We start from the raw sequence: 13669 nt of genomic DNA, 5'->3' as shown, positions 1-13669 counted from the left end.
ATGAGCAGTGGGAGAGAGAACTGTCCAGCTCCAGCAGCGAAACTCATCTTCGGCTGGTGGAACGTGCGGACATGGCAGCAAGCTCCAACTTGATCCTGAAATGAGAAATCCGACCACGTGCTCCATTTTTTTTTTTTGCAAAATAAAGTTTTCTCTCTCTCTCTCTCTCTCTCTCTCTCTCTCTCTCTCTCTCTCTCTCTCTCTCTCTCTCTCTCTCCAAAATTGCTTTTTCGTATCCTTTGGATCAGCACCTCAACGCGAATTTTCTCATTGACCTGAGCCGGCACGCGGTCATTCGGCGCGGAGGATTTATTGGGGACGCTTGGACATCAGGCCCAGTTGATGTCCTCGATGGACATAGCGAGCGCGAGCGAGAGGGCCGAGCAGGCGACGCCCATGGCCATGAGGGTGATGGCGATGTTGATGGGGTTGAAGCCCATGCGCACGGCCACGCTGTCCTCGGGCCGGCTCGAGGTGGCGTGCACGAGGATCATGATCACCGACACCGCGAAGAAGTAGGTGGCGAAGCTGAAGACCGACACGGCCGTCACGGCGATGATGCCCTTGTGCCGGATCACCTCCAGCCGCACCGTGCGCAGCCGGTCCCGAAACGCCGTGCCCTGGCCGCGGCCGAGACATGCGGCGAAAAGAATGGAGGGAGGCACACACGCCAGTTGTCGGGATTAACGCTGCCCGACGGTACTATATAAGCAGAGCTCTTCAATATATACCAGTTGCGGAACTCCGCTTTAGAATCCGGGCGGCGCTAGCACCCCTGATCCGTTGAAGCTGAGGTTGATGATGATGATGATAATGATTGGTTTCCCCTTTGAAGCGGGGTGATGACATGTAAGCGTACTGTGATGACATGCGTAAGCGTGATGTGTAAGCGTGATGTGTAAGCGTGATACTGTGTAAGCGTGATGACATGCAAGCGTACTGGCACGCCCCTAGCGGTCAAAAACTGAACTTCGCTAAAGAATTATAATTCAAAATTTTCGTAAAATAAAGCTTGCATTTTAAATTAGAAGACATTAATTAGGTGAAAGTTACTTGTGTTCTTGCGGCTTTTCTTTTTATGACATACGGCAGCAGCCGCAAGGAGTACTACTTCAACGTTCTGCCTACAGACGACAGGCTAGCCAACTTGCTTCATGCTTGCCCCGGCGCAGGGGGGCAACCGAAGACCGACTTTTGAGGCATGGGGAGTTTCGCAACTGGTATATATCCAGTAACTCTGATTATAAGCACTCCACCGAAGCGACGCCCACCAGCGTTTGACAAAACAAATCGTCTGGCCCTACTTCGCTCTCCCTAACGTAACGTAACCTAACGTAGGATAAACTGGAGGCGGTCATTTAAAAAACCAAGAACTAACCTTAATGCAAAGTAAAGGTGACAAAAAAATTAGCAGTGGCTTAGCTCGGCTATGCCAGGATATATGTAGCGCGAGCTAAGGTTCCGCTAGTTATTCTTAGCTTTCTGCTTTTTTAGGATTAGCTTGATTATCATGCTTACTGCTGCCTCAATGACACACGCACGGTATACGCATCATGTGACACGTGCATATTTATGAGCGGTTCCGGCGCAGCGTCACCAATCGCCCCAGAGCTAAGCCGGTTCCACAGGCGCACGCCGGTATTGCTGCGACGCACGAGCCATCAGTTCCGCACCCGCCCCGCCCTCGCATGATCATCAAGTCGACCGGGCCGCCACGTGCGAAACGGAGGTCGGCGAAGACGCTGGGCGCGTGGAGTGTGTGAGAGACGCCGGGCAGCGAGCAACGTTCTGTGCGCCGTGTGACATCACTGCTCCTCGCGCATGCGCAGCACGGCTCTCCAGGAGCCACGCGAAACTGCTCAACCTCGGCCAGTGTAGCTCATGCTACAAAACCAAAAACTAACCTTAATGGAAAGAAAGTACAGGTGACAAAATGCACATGAGGCAGGAGCCGGACTCGAGCCATCGTCTACGGTATCAAGAATCTAAGAAGGAACCTCTCCATCACAGCAGCTTTTTTTTTAGGTGCGGAGCACTTTAGGCACTCGCCTTATCGTCGTAGCTCGCTCGCTGGACCCAAGTAGAGCAACAGGGCGTCCCGTAGTAACGCTGTCGTTCGCGGCGCACCCCAGAGGCTTCGAAAGCCAAGCGGTTTATATAGTCATAACCACTGATCTCCACTTTGTTGCTGGATGGCGCTTCGCCGCTGTCGCGGCCGGGCGCGCGCACGGCCACCGGAAGTTGAACGGCTCGTCCCGGAAGTCAGGCGTCTGCTAAGCTTCTCACCCGCTGATAAGCGTCCCCATTGGCGCATTTTGGCATTTGGTTCTCACTTTATTGCATTTTGGCTGTACACATCGCGTTCAGATCGCAACCTATGCTATACCGAAATATTGGACGTTAATATGAAGCAGAATTTAATTGCAAAGGAGAACGAAAATGTCACTTGGGTCTCAGTTTGAGAGGAGACGACGCAGCTCTAACAGGATTTATGCTACAAACTTATGCTAGGGATTTATGCTAGAAAGAAAGCAACGTGGGCACGGCGTCAGGCTGTAGCCGAGTTCGTGCGCCCGTTCTGTCAAAACAGTTGTCAGTAAAGTGGTCACTGCAGAGCCTGCTGCCTGGCACAGTTAACCGCGGTTAAGAAAAAGCGCGGTTAGACAAAACCGCAGTTTGCTGCGTTACACGACAGACGAAACTGCGGTTACGTCGCTAACGATGGTTAACGCAAACTGAGCTTGGCCAGTTCGGTCACGCTAAACGCAGTTTCCGCAGCCGCAGTGCTCAAAATCACACAATTCAGTTCGGACACAAGTGGCGGCGCATCAGCGGAGGCGAAAAAAAATATCACCTGGCGGTCGGAAGAGACGAAGGATAGCGGGCGCCCCAAAGCTGTCCCCAAGACGCGCTTGCGTTCTTTGCATCGCTCTCGCAATCAGCGCGACTGCCCGTCAGCAGCGGCTCGTTTCCCGATCCGCCCGATTAACTACGACAAAAGCCGTGCTAAATTTGTAAATTCCGCGCGTCGTCCGCCAAAAAATGGATATAGCAGGTAATCTTGAAGCGTTTTCAGCACTCGGAAACGATCGGCGCGCGCGTTGGCCGTGCCTGTAAACACGCCGGCGCGCCTGCCCGCACGGCACTGCTTGCGGCCCGAACCGGCCCAGACCACGGCAGCAACAGCTTATCGCATCGCCGCTCTTCGAAATCAATCTGATCGCGAAAAAGAACTTCCGCATGCGAGAAAATGGATGTTAGTGCGGTGAAAAATTGTGCTATGGATTGTAGTTCGCAGTTGTAGAGATAGCGGTGGCCAAATATCTACCGCGATGCTAAGCTGAAAGTTCCCAACACCGAACAGACCTAAGCAAACCAAGCCGGTTGCGAGCTGTTGGGGAAGCCCCTCTACTCGCCGCGCACGAGTGCGTTGCGTTTGTGTCAGAAGCGAATGCTTTAACGATATTTCTTTTTGTCTACACTGCTTCTCTTTTGTTTTTTATCGTGAAGTTAAAAGTGTGCATTTATATTTGTTGCGCTCATAACCAAGTGACTGCGGTCAGCAAACTTTCAATTTCGCGTGTAACATCCAAAACCACAGTTTGCGATAACTGCGGTTAAAGTTTAGTAACCATGGTTAAACTTAACTGTGGTTACTTTCGCCGTGTAACTAGGGTATAAGTTTGCCACCCAACGCCGGTATAAATCCGGCTTAGAGCGAGGGAATCTGCGTAACAAGAGCTACAGCTTAAAAAAAAAAACTCCCACCTCCCCTCGCGGGAACCCCTGTGTAGATGCGACGCATAGGCGGAGCGGCGAAGGGAACGCGTTTTATAGCGCGCATAACGTTGAGGGGACTGCGTAAGCTGGTCCCAGTCGATGACGACGTTGGCGTACTTGTAAAGCGGCGTGGACTCTAGGTGTTTGAGCCAAGCGTGGATGTTGCTTCGCCGGAGAACGGCACACCGGTTATATGCGCAGCGCGCCCGAAGTAGAGGAAACCGCGGAAGAGAGAGTACTGCACATGCGCCGGCCCCAGCGCGTCTGCCGCGGCTATGACGCAACGTGCCGCGGATATGACGCTACACAATCCAACACAATCCACTTTAATCCAATCCAATCCAAATCCAATCCAACCGAATCCAAGCCAAGCCAAGCCAATCCAATCCAATCCAATCCAATCAAATCCAATCCAATCAAATCCAATCCAATGCCCCTCGCGAGAGAGTGTTCGTTATCGGAGAGGAGAGGGGGTGAGCGGCGGAGAGCGCAGCTCGCGCGGCGAGGAGAATGGCAGAGGGGTGGACAACGCCGACAACAACGACGACGACGCCGGAGGGACAAGGCGAGTGAATCAGATGCTCTGCATCTAAAAACGAAACTGATATGACATTTGCGTTTCGCTGCGTATCACGCACGTCGTACCGAATATTGTAATGCTTCCAAGTGAAACGTCTTCCCAGGCGACTACTCTGGTCTGCGTGTGCAGTTGACGGCGCAACAAGCCGGCATTTTTGGCGGAATGCGTGCGAAACCAGCCCATGCGTAGCATGCGCTATGCTGGAACGGCCCGACTTCCGGGACGAGCGCGTGAACTTCCGGCGGCCGTGCGCCGGAGAGCTCGAAGCGCCATCCAGCAACTCTAGTGGAGATCAGTGGTCATAACCATTGGAAACTCGTGAACCACTGGCGCGTGTCCTACATCTCCCCGTTGTTTAGCGCAAAGAAAACTACAGGTACATTTGAGGCAAACTATACCAGTGCCCGCGTTCATTTAGTTAGGACGCTCGTTGGGTTGGCTTTTACGATAGTAAGCGAAAAAAGCGGCCGCGCAAGAAAACAATGGCGCGTTCGAAATGACGTAAGAAGGCTCCACGCCATGCACAAGAAGAACATGGCGCGTTCGAATTGACGTAAAAAAGCTGCAGTATACCAAAATAGAGCAAGCACAAAAAGAACAAAACTTCCTCTGGTGCAGTTTCAGGTAGGGGGCGCGCGAGCACTGAGAAGGCGGGAAATTTGAATTGCATGAAATGGTAGCAGTGAGCGGATAACTGCGGTGCAGCCCATTATGGCGAATCAATGCCCTGAACTTCCGACAGCTTTCACATTGAGTGGAACGGCTTTAATTTTGTTATTTCACCCAAAACAAAGTTTTCTGTGTGTTTTCTTAAAGGGACACTGAAGTGAATTTGTCAAGCTCCCGTTTTTGCTTGCACTGTGTAGACTGGCTCCAATTAACACACTATTCATCGTTTATCCGGTTGACAAATCGGTAATTATTTTACAAAGCGCGAAAGAAGAAAAACTACTATGCGCGGTTTGCGGCGGCCGCACCAACTAAAGGCTGTGACGTCAGGAGGGGGGGGCACCGTAATTGGACGATGCCCAAGGTTAGCAATTAAAAGTTTCGGTTTCGGTTTCGGTTCTGTAAAACAACATGCTTGACATCTGATGGCGTTGTTGGATGGACAGTCTCTATTTCTCAATTATCGCCGTACCGCGCTTCTGCCATGTTGTCGGCTGTCAAATGTCTAAGCTAAACCTCCCAGGGCGGCTTGGAATCGTAGAAATCACTAGACGAGGCCTACGCAGTGGATGAACGCCCTCCGCGTCACCGCAGACTCTCAAATGCCATGCGCTTTTCCTGCATATTCGGAGCTTGTCTCACTCATGTCTGTTCGTAAACAGCTAGTTCGCACCAGGCCAAGGGTGTGCTGATTCAGGCCTGGGCCCACTGCCCGCAAGCAGTCGGTGCTTGTGGCAACAGCACGCCAACGAGAACTCGCTAGCGCGTCATCGTCAGTATGCGCGCGTTCTGCGATCTCGCTCGTGTAGCAGTGAACGTTACGGGCCAAAAATGGTGAACTCAGTTCAGAAAACATCGGCCGCATACGAAATAATCAACTTACAAAAAAAAAATACATCTACCCTCGGGGATTCGAACTTGCGACTTTCAAAATAAATTCCAGCGCCTCAAACCACTAGGCCACGAGCCGGCGCTGTCCGATGCGGATATATAAGGTTTATAATGTATGACCAGTTTACACTTTTATTTATTTTAAGCATTTTAAGTACTTCATATGACTATTTGTTGTATATCACTCCTGCAGTAAGTGTCCCCCAAACTTCCACAATATCTCACGTCTAGCAATTGCATTTCTTTGACGGAAAAGCGTTCGCAGATGTGCGGTCGTGCTGCTGACCGCTGTGCTTGTTTACCCAGCGCAAAAAGTGCTTCCTGCTCCCTAGTTTTGCGCTGTAGGGTAAAAGTTTCAGTTGATTTTATTTTCTTAGTACCTATATTGACTTCGCTGACTCTTCTCCCGCTTTCAATTGACCTTAGATTTTCCTACTAGCGTAAAGTCAGCGAAGCGTCGCATGTGCACTTGTGCAGCGCTTGTGTGGAGCGACCCGGACTCTTCTTTCATTCACAAAGGTGTTGTGGCTTAGTTTCAATTGAGCGAGCGAATAGCGACGACCCGTCGGCGGCCGGCGGACGAAACGCTGGGCCGACTGACTCGATCGGTAGGTCGGCTGGTCGGCGAACCGTGCAGTAGCGCAGCCATTTTCCAGCTCATCTCCTGCTGACGTCACACAATAACGCCACAGAAAATGGGCGAGCGTAAAGAGAGGAGGACAGCATTTTCGAATTGATTTTTCTACTAAATAAATTCGCGTAAACGCGGCCAGAGTGGTCGAAACAATGCCTACGGACTCCGAACTACAATTTGCGCTAGTAATCCCGCAATGTTTACAAATCACTTCAGTGTCCCTTTAAATGTTCGGTCCGCATAAGCCCACAAAAGAATAGAGCTGGTAGTGCAAGTGATAACTGAATTATTATTGAGCAATTAATTATGACAACTGGCAATTAAATATTTTAGGTTGACCAGGGACATTTTTTTATGTTTTCCTAAATTTTATCACCACACGAACGTTCAAACAAAAAATCAGCTTCGTAGTGCATGTATTTATAGATTTACAAGCTTTTGAATAAAACTAGGGGCCCCCTTTTTTCTTTCGATGCCGGAATTTTGTCCTCACCGTAGCTGCTGCTGCTTTGTAGCGCCCAGCCCCGCTAAACCGCAACAACGGTGGCCTCTATTGCAATAAGCATCATTGAAGAACCATTTCCCAGAAAACTAGCAGTTTTGGTCTGTGCGCTAGATGAACTTTTATGCGCTTGCGTCAATTTTCACCACCAGGGCCGAAAGGGTTCAAGGTGATGGACGTCTAGGCTAATAAAGTTTCGCTTCAAGGGGCACAAATGTCACCTCGGGCCCTTCCACTCACGTGATTCCGTGCGTGACACCAACACCATTGCTGAGCAATTAAAAATAGCGCTGAGAGGACAGCGAAGGGCTCAAGCCGAGACCTATTTCAGTTTTTTTTTTTCCTTTCCGTACTTGGTGCTGTTCTTAAAATACGATAAGCATTTGCCACTATTAAGACTTCTGCCAGTTATCTCACGGGTCGTCCCTGAACACCCTTAGATTTCTGAAAAAAGAGAAAGCGCCGGCCGATCCAACGCCGCCTGTATAAACATTGCCTAACGCGTCGCCCGCTTTCAAATGGAAGCGGTAGGGACGCTTAGTTCAGGCACTCATCCAGTATGTGGTGCGCGCCGGCGGACGTCCCTAGAGTTCCTCTAGCCATCGCGCCTTACGTCACTGGTCGCGAGTCGCGAACACTGCACCGACTGCGCCCACTTCTGCAGCGTGTGTCTGTCAGCTTGCCTCAAAGGCTTGGGAGCGCCCCCTGAGGAACACCAGAAAAACAGCGTCAACTATTAAATGCAGAGCATTTCAGTAACTCACGATGTCACCCGCGTTGACGTCCGTAGTCGTATTCCGCACCCCTCCCCCTACACTATATAAAAAAAATACCATCCGGCGCCTGGTTTCGATCCCTCGACCCTGCGGGCGGAACGCAATGTACATGGTGCTCTACCCACTGCACCACAAAGCCGACACAGAATGGGAGGCTACGAACGCGCCTTATATCCTTGACTCATTCAAACTACGTCAAGAAGCTGCTGATACAACGCATTCACTACCACCAACTCCCCAAACACTAAACGTTAACGCAATACACCCACCCCCTATGCGACGCATTTACTCGAGTCCCCCTCGCGGGGAGATGGGCCCAATTTTTTTTTTCATAGTTTCCGAAAAGCGGCGCTGGCTGGCGGACATGAAAGCACGTAGGAAGGCTACGGAGCGGGAAAGGGTAAGAGAGAGAGCAACGGGAGAGTGGCTGTTTGGCCATTTATCGCTCACGCGTTAGGCAAGGATTATACAGGCGGCGTTGCCTGGTCAAACCGCGCTTGAAATTGCAGCAAAGACGCGGCATGAAGAGGCCGGAGTGGCCGTTTTGCGAGCGAAGATACTCGAAAGATAAATGCTCAGGCGTCGAAACTTGATCGTTCCGACAGAAAGTGACGTTTCAGCAGCGTCCGTGATAATCAAGCTCCTTCCGAGATTTGGTATACATGCTTCGTAAGGAGTTCTCGCCTGGCTCGTTACAGGCCGATAACGCCCTCGCCTCCATGGGAAAAAACTAGGGTTGAGATTTTATGATTCCTGCTATGCCCTGACGTGACGAAGCGACGCATAACGCGCGTCCGTATATAAGCGACTGCATTTTCTACCAAAGTGCGGGAAAGAAGAAAAATTGGGAGTTATCAATAAAGACACGCCGATTAACGTTTCTACTTGCGAGTCAAATGTGTTCGCATATAATGTACGCGCAAACCCGAACGAAGCAGTTGATTGCTAACGCTAATAATCATCAAAGACACGTATAAAAACGGTTTTTACGAATTTCCCGATATAACGAACACATTTGTATTTTTTTCCGCAGTTACCCACAGGCTCAACGATTCCTGTGATTTTACGAAGTTCCCAACTGAACGGAATGATATGCGGGTAGATGTGGGTCCGTTAAGTCGAGATTAAACTGCGCTCCATTTCAGGCTTTTGAGTTAGGTGGATTCGCTTAACGGACCAATGACAGTGGTATGGCATTAAACCTTAAAAATTATTTTGAGGTCTGTATTTTTCTGAACACATCCGCTTTAGTTTATTTTCAGCTTGTGTGATGGTCTCGTGTTATGCCAGGATATAATGGAAATAATACGCTCACAATTTGAATTACACTACTTCCTCCCGTCCTCACATTTATAGTTCCTGATTCCCAGCGTCTACTTTTGTAAACATAATACTTATGATACTTTTCAACTGTTACAGCATAGGAGTTTTTTATGCGGCCCGATTGTACAGCTATATGACTGAATATTTTAAATTCTTTTTTTTTGTTTGTGTGTATACTTCGCCTAGCGTCGCAAGTTTTTAGCGACTGCTTTTTTCTTTTACCGTAGAAAGTATAAAACTGAAAGCGGAAGCTCAAATTGCGTTTTGGTCTGAAAAGCGAGCTGCTAGCTAGGTACGCGGCGCGCTCTCGCGATAAATGTTTTTTTTTTTCGCCTTGAGTTGCGTCCAATGACAAAAGTAAAGACTGTAAGAAACCACTTGCGTGCCAATTACTTACGCATGTGCTGACGCTGGACAACTGGTCTTCGTCCTGCGTAAGAAAAATACGACGAGGTGACGTCACTGTGTACGCATACTTCGCGGTTCTAAACAAAGGAGATAAACCATTGGCATTCTCCGCCTAAATACCTGCGGCAGTGCTATTTGGACAGCTGCCTCTGTCGGCGCCACTGATGAAATGTCTGCAGGAGCGGTGTTTTAGATGCGGAGCATCTTATAGTCTGGGCATGTCCCACGTCGGCGTCCGCACTCACACTGCGCATGCGCAACTCTCCTCCTTCCCTCTCTCCCACAGCTGCGCGATACTCCCGCCACTTCTTTTCTCGTACCAGCTGCGTGCACTTCGCTTTCGCTTCTCCCGCGTTCTCGCTTCTGCTTTCGCGGCGCATGCTCGGCGCTTGCGCATCTCTCCTCCTCTCGTCTCCTCTCCTTCAACCTTGAATGTATATCGGGTAGCGCGCTGCGTGCGTTCAGTTCAGCGCTTGCTGCGGTTGACTCCACTTCACTACGTTCTTCCTATGAAGTGTGATGGAAGCAACGGTCCGGTCAGTTAGTGGGTTGGCGCAAGCAAGCGTCAGCACCACCCCACAAACTAGCAGCAACGCTACGTCCACTGAAGACAAAGCTGCGCAGCGAAGGGCACGCGACGCTGAGCGCAAACGCTTGAAGCTAGCGGCGGACCCTGAGCTTCGTCGGCGCGAATGCTCGGCGCTTGCGCATCTCTCCTCCTCTCGTCTCCTCTCCTTCAACCTTGAATGTATATCGGGTAGCGCGCTCCGCGCGTTATCAGTTCAGCGCTTGCTGCGGTTGACTCCACTTCACTCCGTTCTTCCGATGAAGTTCTACGAACACAACGGAAACACAACGAAACCCCGAGATGCTCCGCATCTACTCAGCGTTCCCTTCGGGAAGATGGGGCTAACTTTTTTGTGTTTGTTCGTCTTGAAAACATCCGTTTTGCGTCCGTTTTATCGTGACGTACTTCCAGTTGTAGGCGGGCTTTGGATTGACTTTTCCACAACTATTCTTGTAAACACATTTTAAACGACTAAACCTATTTTAAACTATCTTTTATGTGTTTATTGTTCCCCCAGCGAACCAACAACAAGGCGACGAAAAATCGCCTGCTCCGAATCGTCTGCTCCGAGAAGCCGCCGCTCATAGCTCCGCCGTGCTTGCATGGCGTCACATCCGGGTGTTTGCTTTCAGCCAATCAGGGATTGCTCAAAATGGACACTTTTGAAACGGACACAAAACGGACAAAACACGAAAATACCGCCCCAGGTTTGCTGCCGATATTTTGACAACCAACGCTAGAGACGCCAGCGCTGCCATAGTGAGCCGTTTAGCTGATTAATTTCGCTGATAGCGATAACTTCTGCCATTCGCCAGTGGTATTCCTCGAAGAAGTATCCTCCTCCATCTCAACCATATCGCGACTCGAGTCCTGAGGGTTAGTCTCCAAAACCATGGTCTTTATCTTTCTCCGCCCCCGAACTATCAGCAATGTTACCGTTGAACGTAGAACCTAAATAAAACTGAAATCATGTGACCGGGCAATTTATTGCAGAATTTGAACATTAAGTGTTTTATTCCGGGGTAGACAAACATTTGAGTGACGTCATAACCGGCACGGAAGTGACGCCAATACAAGGAAGCAAGCGGCCTGTAAAGGGTGCACCCCTGCGCATAGGGTCTTCTTGCGGGGAAGCAACCTTTAGAACCAAAGAGTACGTAATACCAGAGTCCTTCAATGTAAAGCATCGAAGGACTCTGGTAATACTTAGGGTTGTTCGTTTTCGGGTTTTATATTTTAACACGAAACTGTTTTATGCCAGGATGCACCAACATTTCACTGACGTCGTATCCGTCACGGGAATGACGCCAGTGCGCCTTTGCCGAAGCGACCCGCCAGCAGGACGTCGCTCGCCAAGCATATCCACAAGACAGCTCCCGACCCGCAAATCATGCTCAGCTACAGATTGCGCTGCACATTTCACTTTCGTGTTTTACCGTTTCCTAAGACCAGAGGAAATGTGTGCTTTTTGAATGTGTCTATGTCGCACTGAACGCTCAGCCTATACACATTTCCGCTCGCAGCTTTTTACTCGGTAGTAAAAAGTAGTAGGTAGGCCAGTTAGTAAAGTCCACTAAGTACCTAGTTTATACTGGGACAAGTAACTGGTTAGTGTTCTGTTAGTAAGTGCCACGACCTTTTTTAGGAGTGTTACGACAACGGAATAATAACCAATTCGAAGCATCGATGGGACTACAGTGTGTTCATTCACGCATCGTTTATGATGACCGCAAGGAACAGCGCTCAGCACTCACCTCAAACAGCTTGGGCGACGAATGGCCCGCCATCCCCGAAGGTTGCTTCTCCGGCAGCTTCTTGTTGCTCTTTACCACCTGCGACAGTCGTGTCAGCTCCAACATCCTTACGTGTTTCTTTCCTTTTTGGGACAATCGCTAGCGTCCGAATGTCATTTGAACCAAATGTCATTTGACTAAAAGGCAAAGTTGTGTTGCTCCATTGGGTTTTGAAATGCCATTCGGCCGAAATGACATTCGAGCCAAATGAGCACCCAGAGAGACATTTGGGTCTCTCGAATGCCATTTCTAGCACTTTCGCGCACAGCGTTTCAAGTCAGCATAAACAAATACATTACAGCCGTGCTTAAAACGAACAAAATATTCTTAATTGTGGGACTTCGTTTACTTCTCGTCCACTTAAACCGTGATGTCAAGACGTAATAATTCGATCCTGTCAGCACCAGTGCGAGCAAGCGACAAACCGGTGTAGTCGACCGCGGCGGCCGCTTTTCTGATGGAGGCGAAAAACAAAAGCGCCCGTGTGTACTAGATTTCGGCGTACGTTAAAGATCCCCAGGTGGTCAAAATTAATCCGGAGCCCTTCACTACGGCACGCCTCATCGCCTGCAGTGCATCGGCGCGTTAAACCCCCCCAATCAATCAAAATCAGTGCGGCCAGACAGCACCAAAAACCTCGATTGCGAGTCAGGATTAACCAAAAATAGCGCCAAACCTTACGTTATTTATAATTTGATAGCATAATAATGCCAAGGACTGTTGCTAAGTTTGATTGTTGCATTATTGTGTAAAAACACAACTCAACAGCAGCAGCGTCACGCAGCGCAGCGAGTGATTGTTAAAGCTTTCAAATGCCATCGAAATTGTAGCGGAGCACGGCGGATTCTGAATGGCATTCGAAGCCCCTCATTTGAGTCAAGTGACATTCGGTCCGAATGACATTCGGACACAAGTGTAGCAGGAGTATTATACACCGCTCGTGTTCGCACTTATTTCTCATTATTGTGTGGTTGTAACTTGTAACTCACCCAGCAAGCAATACGGTAACGAAAAACAAATCCTGCGCTGTTGAGTGGGAACGCGCTTGAACTTTGAAAAACGAACGTTGACGCAATAAGACGGCAATGCAAGACGAGACCGCACTAATAACTGGATTATTAGCGAAAACGTCACATATATGCACCGCGTGTGCATAACAATACAAAGTGAAGGTCATACACGTAAATTAATTTGATACAGGCTGCCGCACATATGGTCCAAAATGCACGCTCACGCATTTAAGGTTCCGGCAAAATGTCTACCGCATTTTAAGAGATCCTGATAGAATATATCTCTATGGCGCTCATCGTTGGACCCAGGGAAACAAAATTACTTCAGTATCCGTGCGTGCTGCCATATATCTGGCGCAGTGCGCAGCCATATTGCTAGGCGCGTTTACCAACTTGCACTTGGGCTCTCTAATCTTTTCGTTACGTCATCTATAGCATTCTAACCGACGTATTATTGGCCGCAACTGAGCGGTATCTTGTACACAACGCCCTCTTAACATTTGACAGGCTTCCGCACATGTTTAAAGGGATCTTGCAACACTTCCTTAAATTTCTTTTCTATTAAATGCTTTCCGAATGTAGTCAACAAACAGATCCAGTAATTAGAATAGTTGGTCACAAGGTACCTCATTCTAAACGTTACTGCTCTATGCCCATCAGGGAACTTGTAATTTTGCTCTAAGAAAAAAAATCACGCCATATCCACGGAATGAATGATGATAAGTGGGGCGAAGC

At 49.3% G+C, this 13669-nt stretch overlaps 1 protein-coding gene across 1 annotated transcript; it reads right to left on the bottom strand.

Moving 5' to 3' along the window:
- Positions 1-325: 325 nt before the first annotated feature.
- On the bottom strand, positions 326-12079 carry LOC144177855 (uncharacterized). The gene is made up of 3 exons (XM_077705437.1): positions 11886-12079; positions 9553-9585; positions 326-620 (listed from the first exon to the last, which is right to left on the bottom strand). The coding sequence occupies exons 1-3, from the start codon at positions 11988-11990 to the stop codon at positions 330-332; spliced, it is 429 nt and encodes a 142-aa protein (XP_077561563.1). The 5' UTR covers positions 11991-12079; the 3' UTR covers positions 326-329.
- Positions 12080-13669: the final 1590 nt, after the last annotated feature.

Source organism: Haemaphysalis longicornis, unplaced genomic scaffold (assembly GCF_048455015.1).
Source record: "Haemaphysalis longicornis isolate Haplotype H1 unplaced genomic scaffold, Haemaphysalis longicornis Haplotype H1 scaffold_33, whole genome shotgun sequence".
NCBI classification, from domain to species: Eukaryota; Metazoa; Arthropoda; class Arachnida; order Ixodida; family Ixodidae; genus Haemaphysalis; species Haemaphysalis longicornis.
This window is presented reverse-complemented; position numbering and strand designations above follow the sequence as displayed.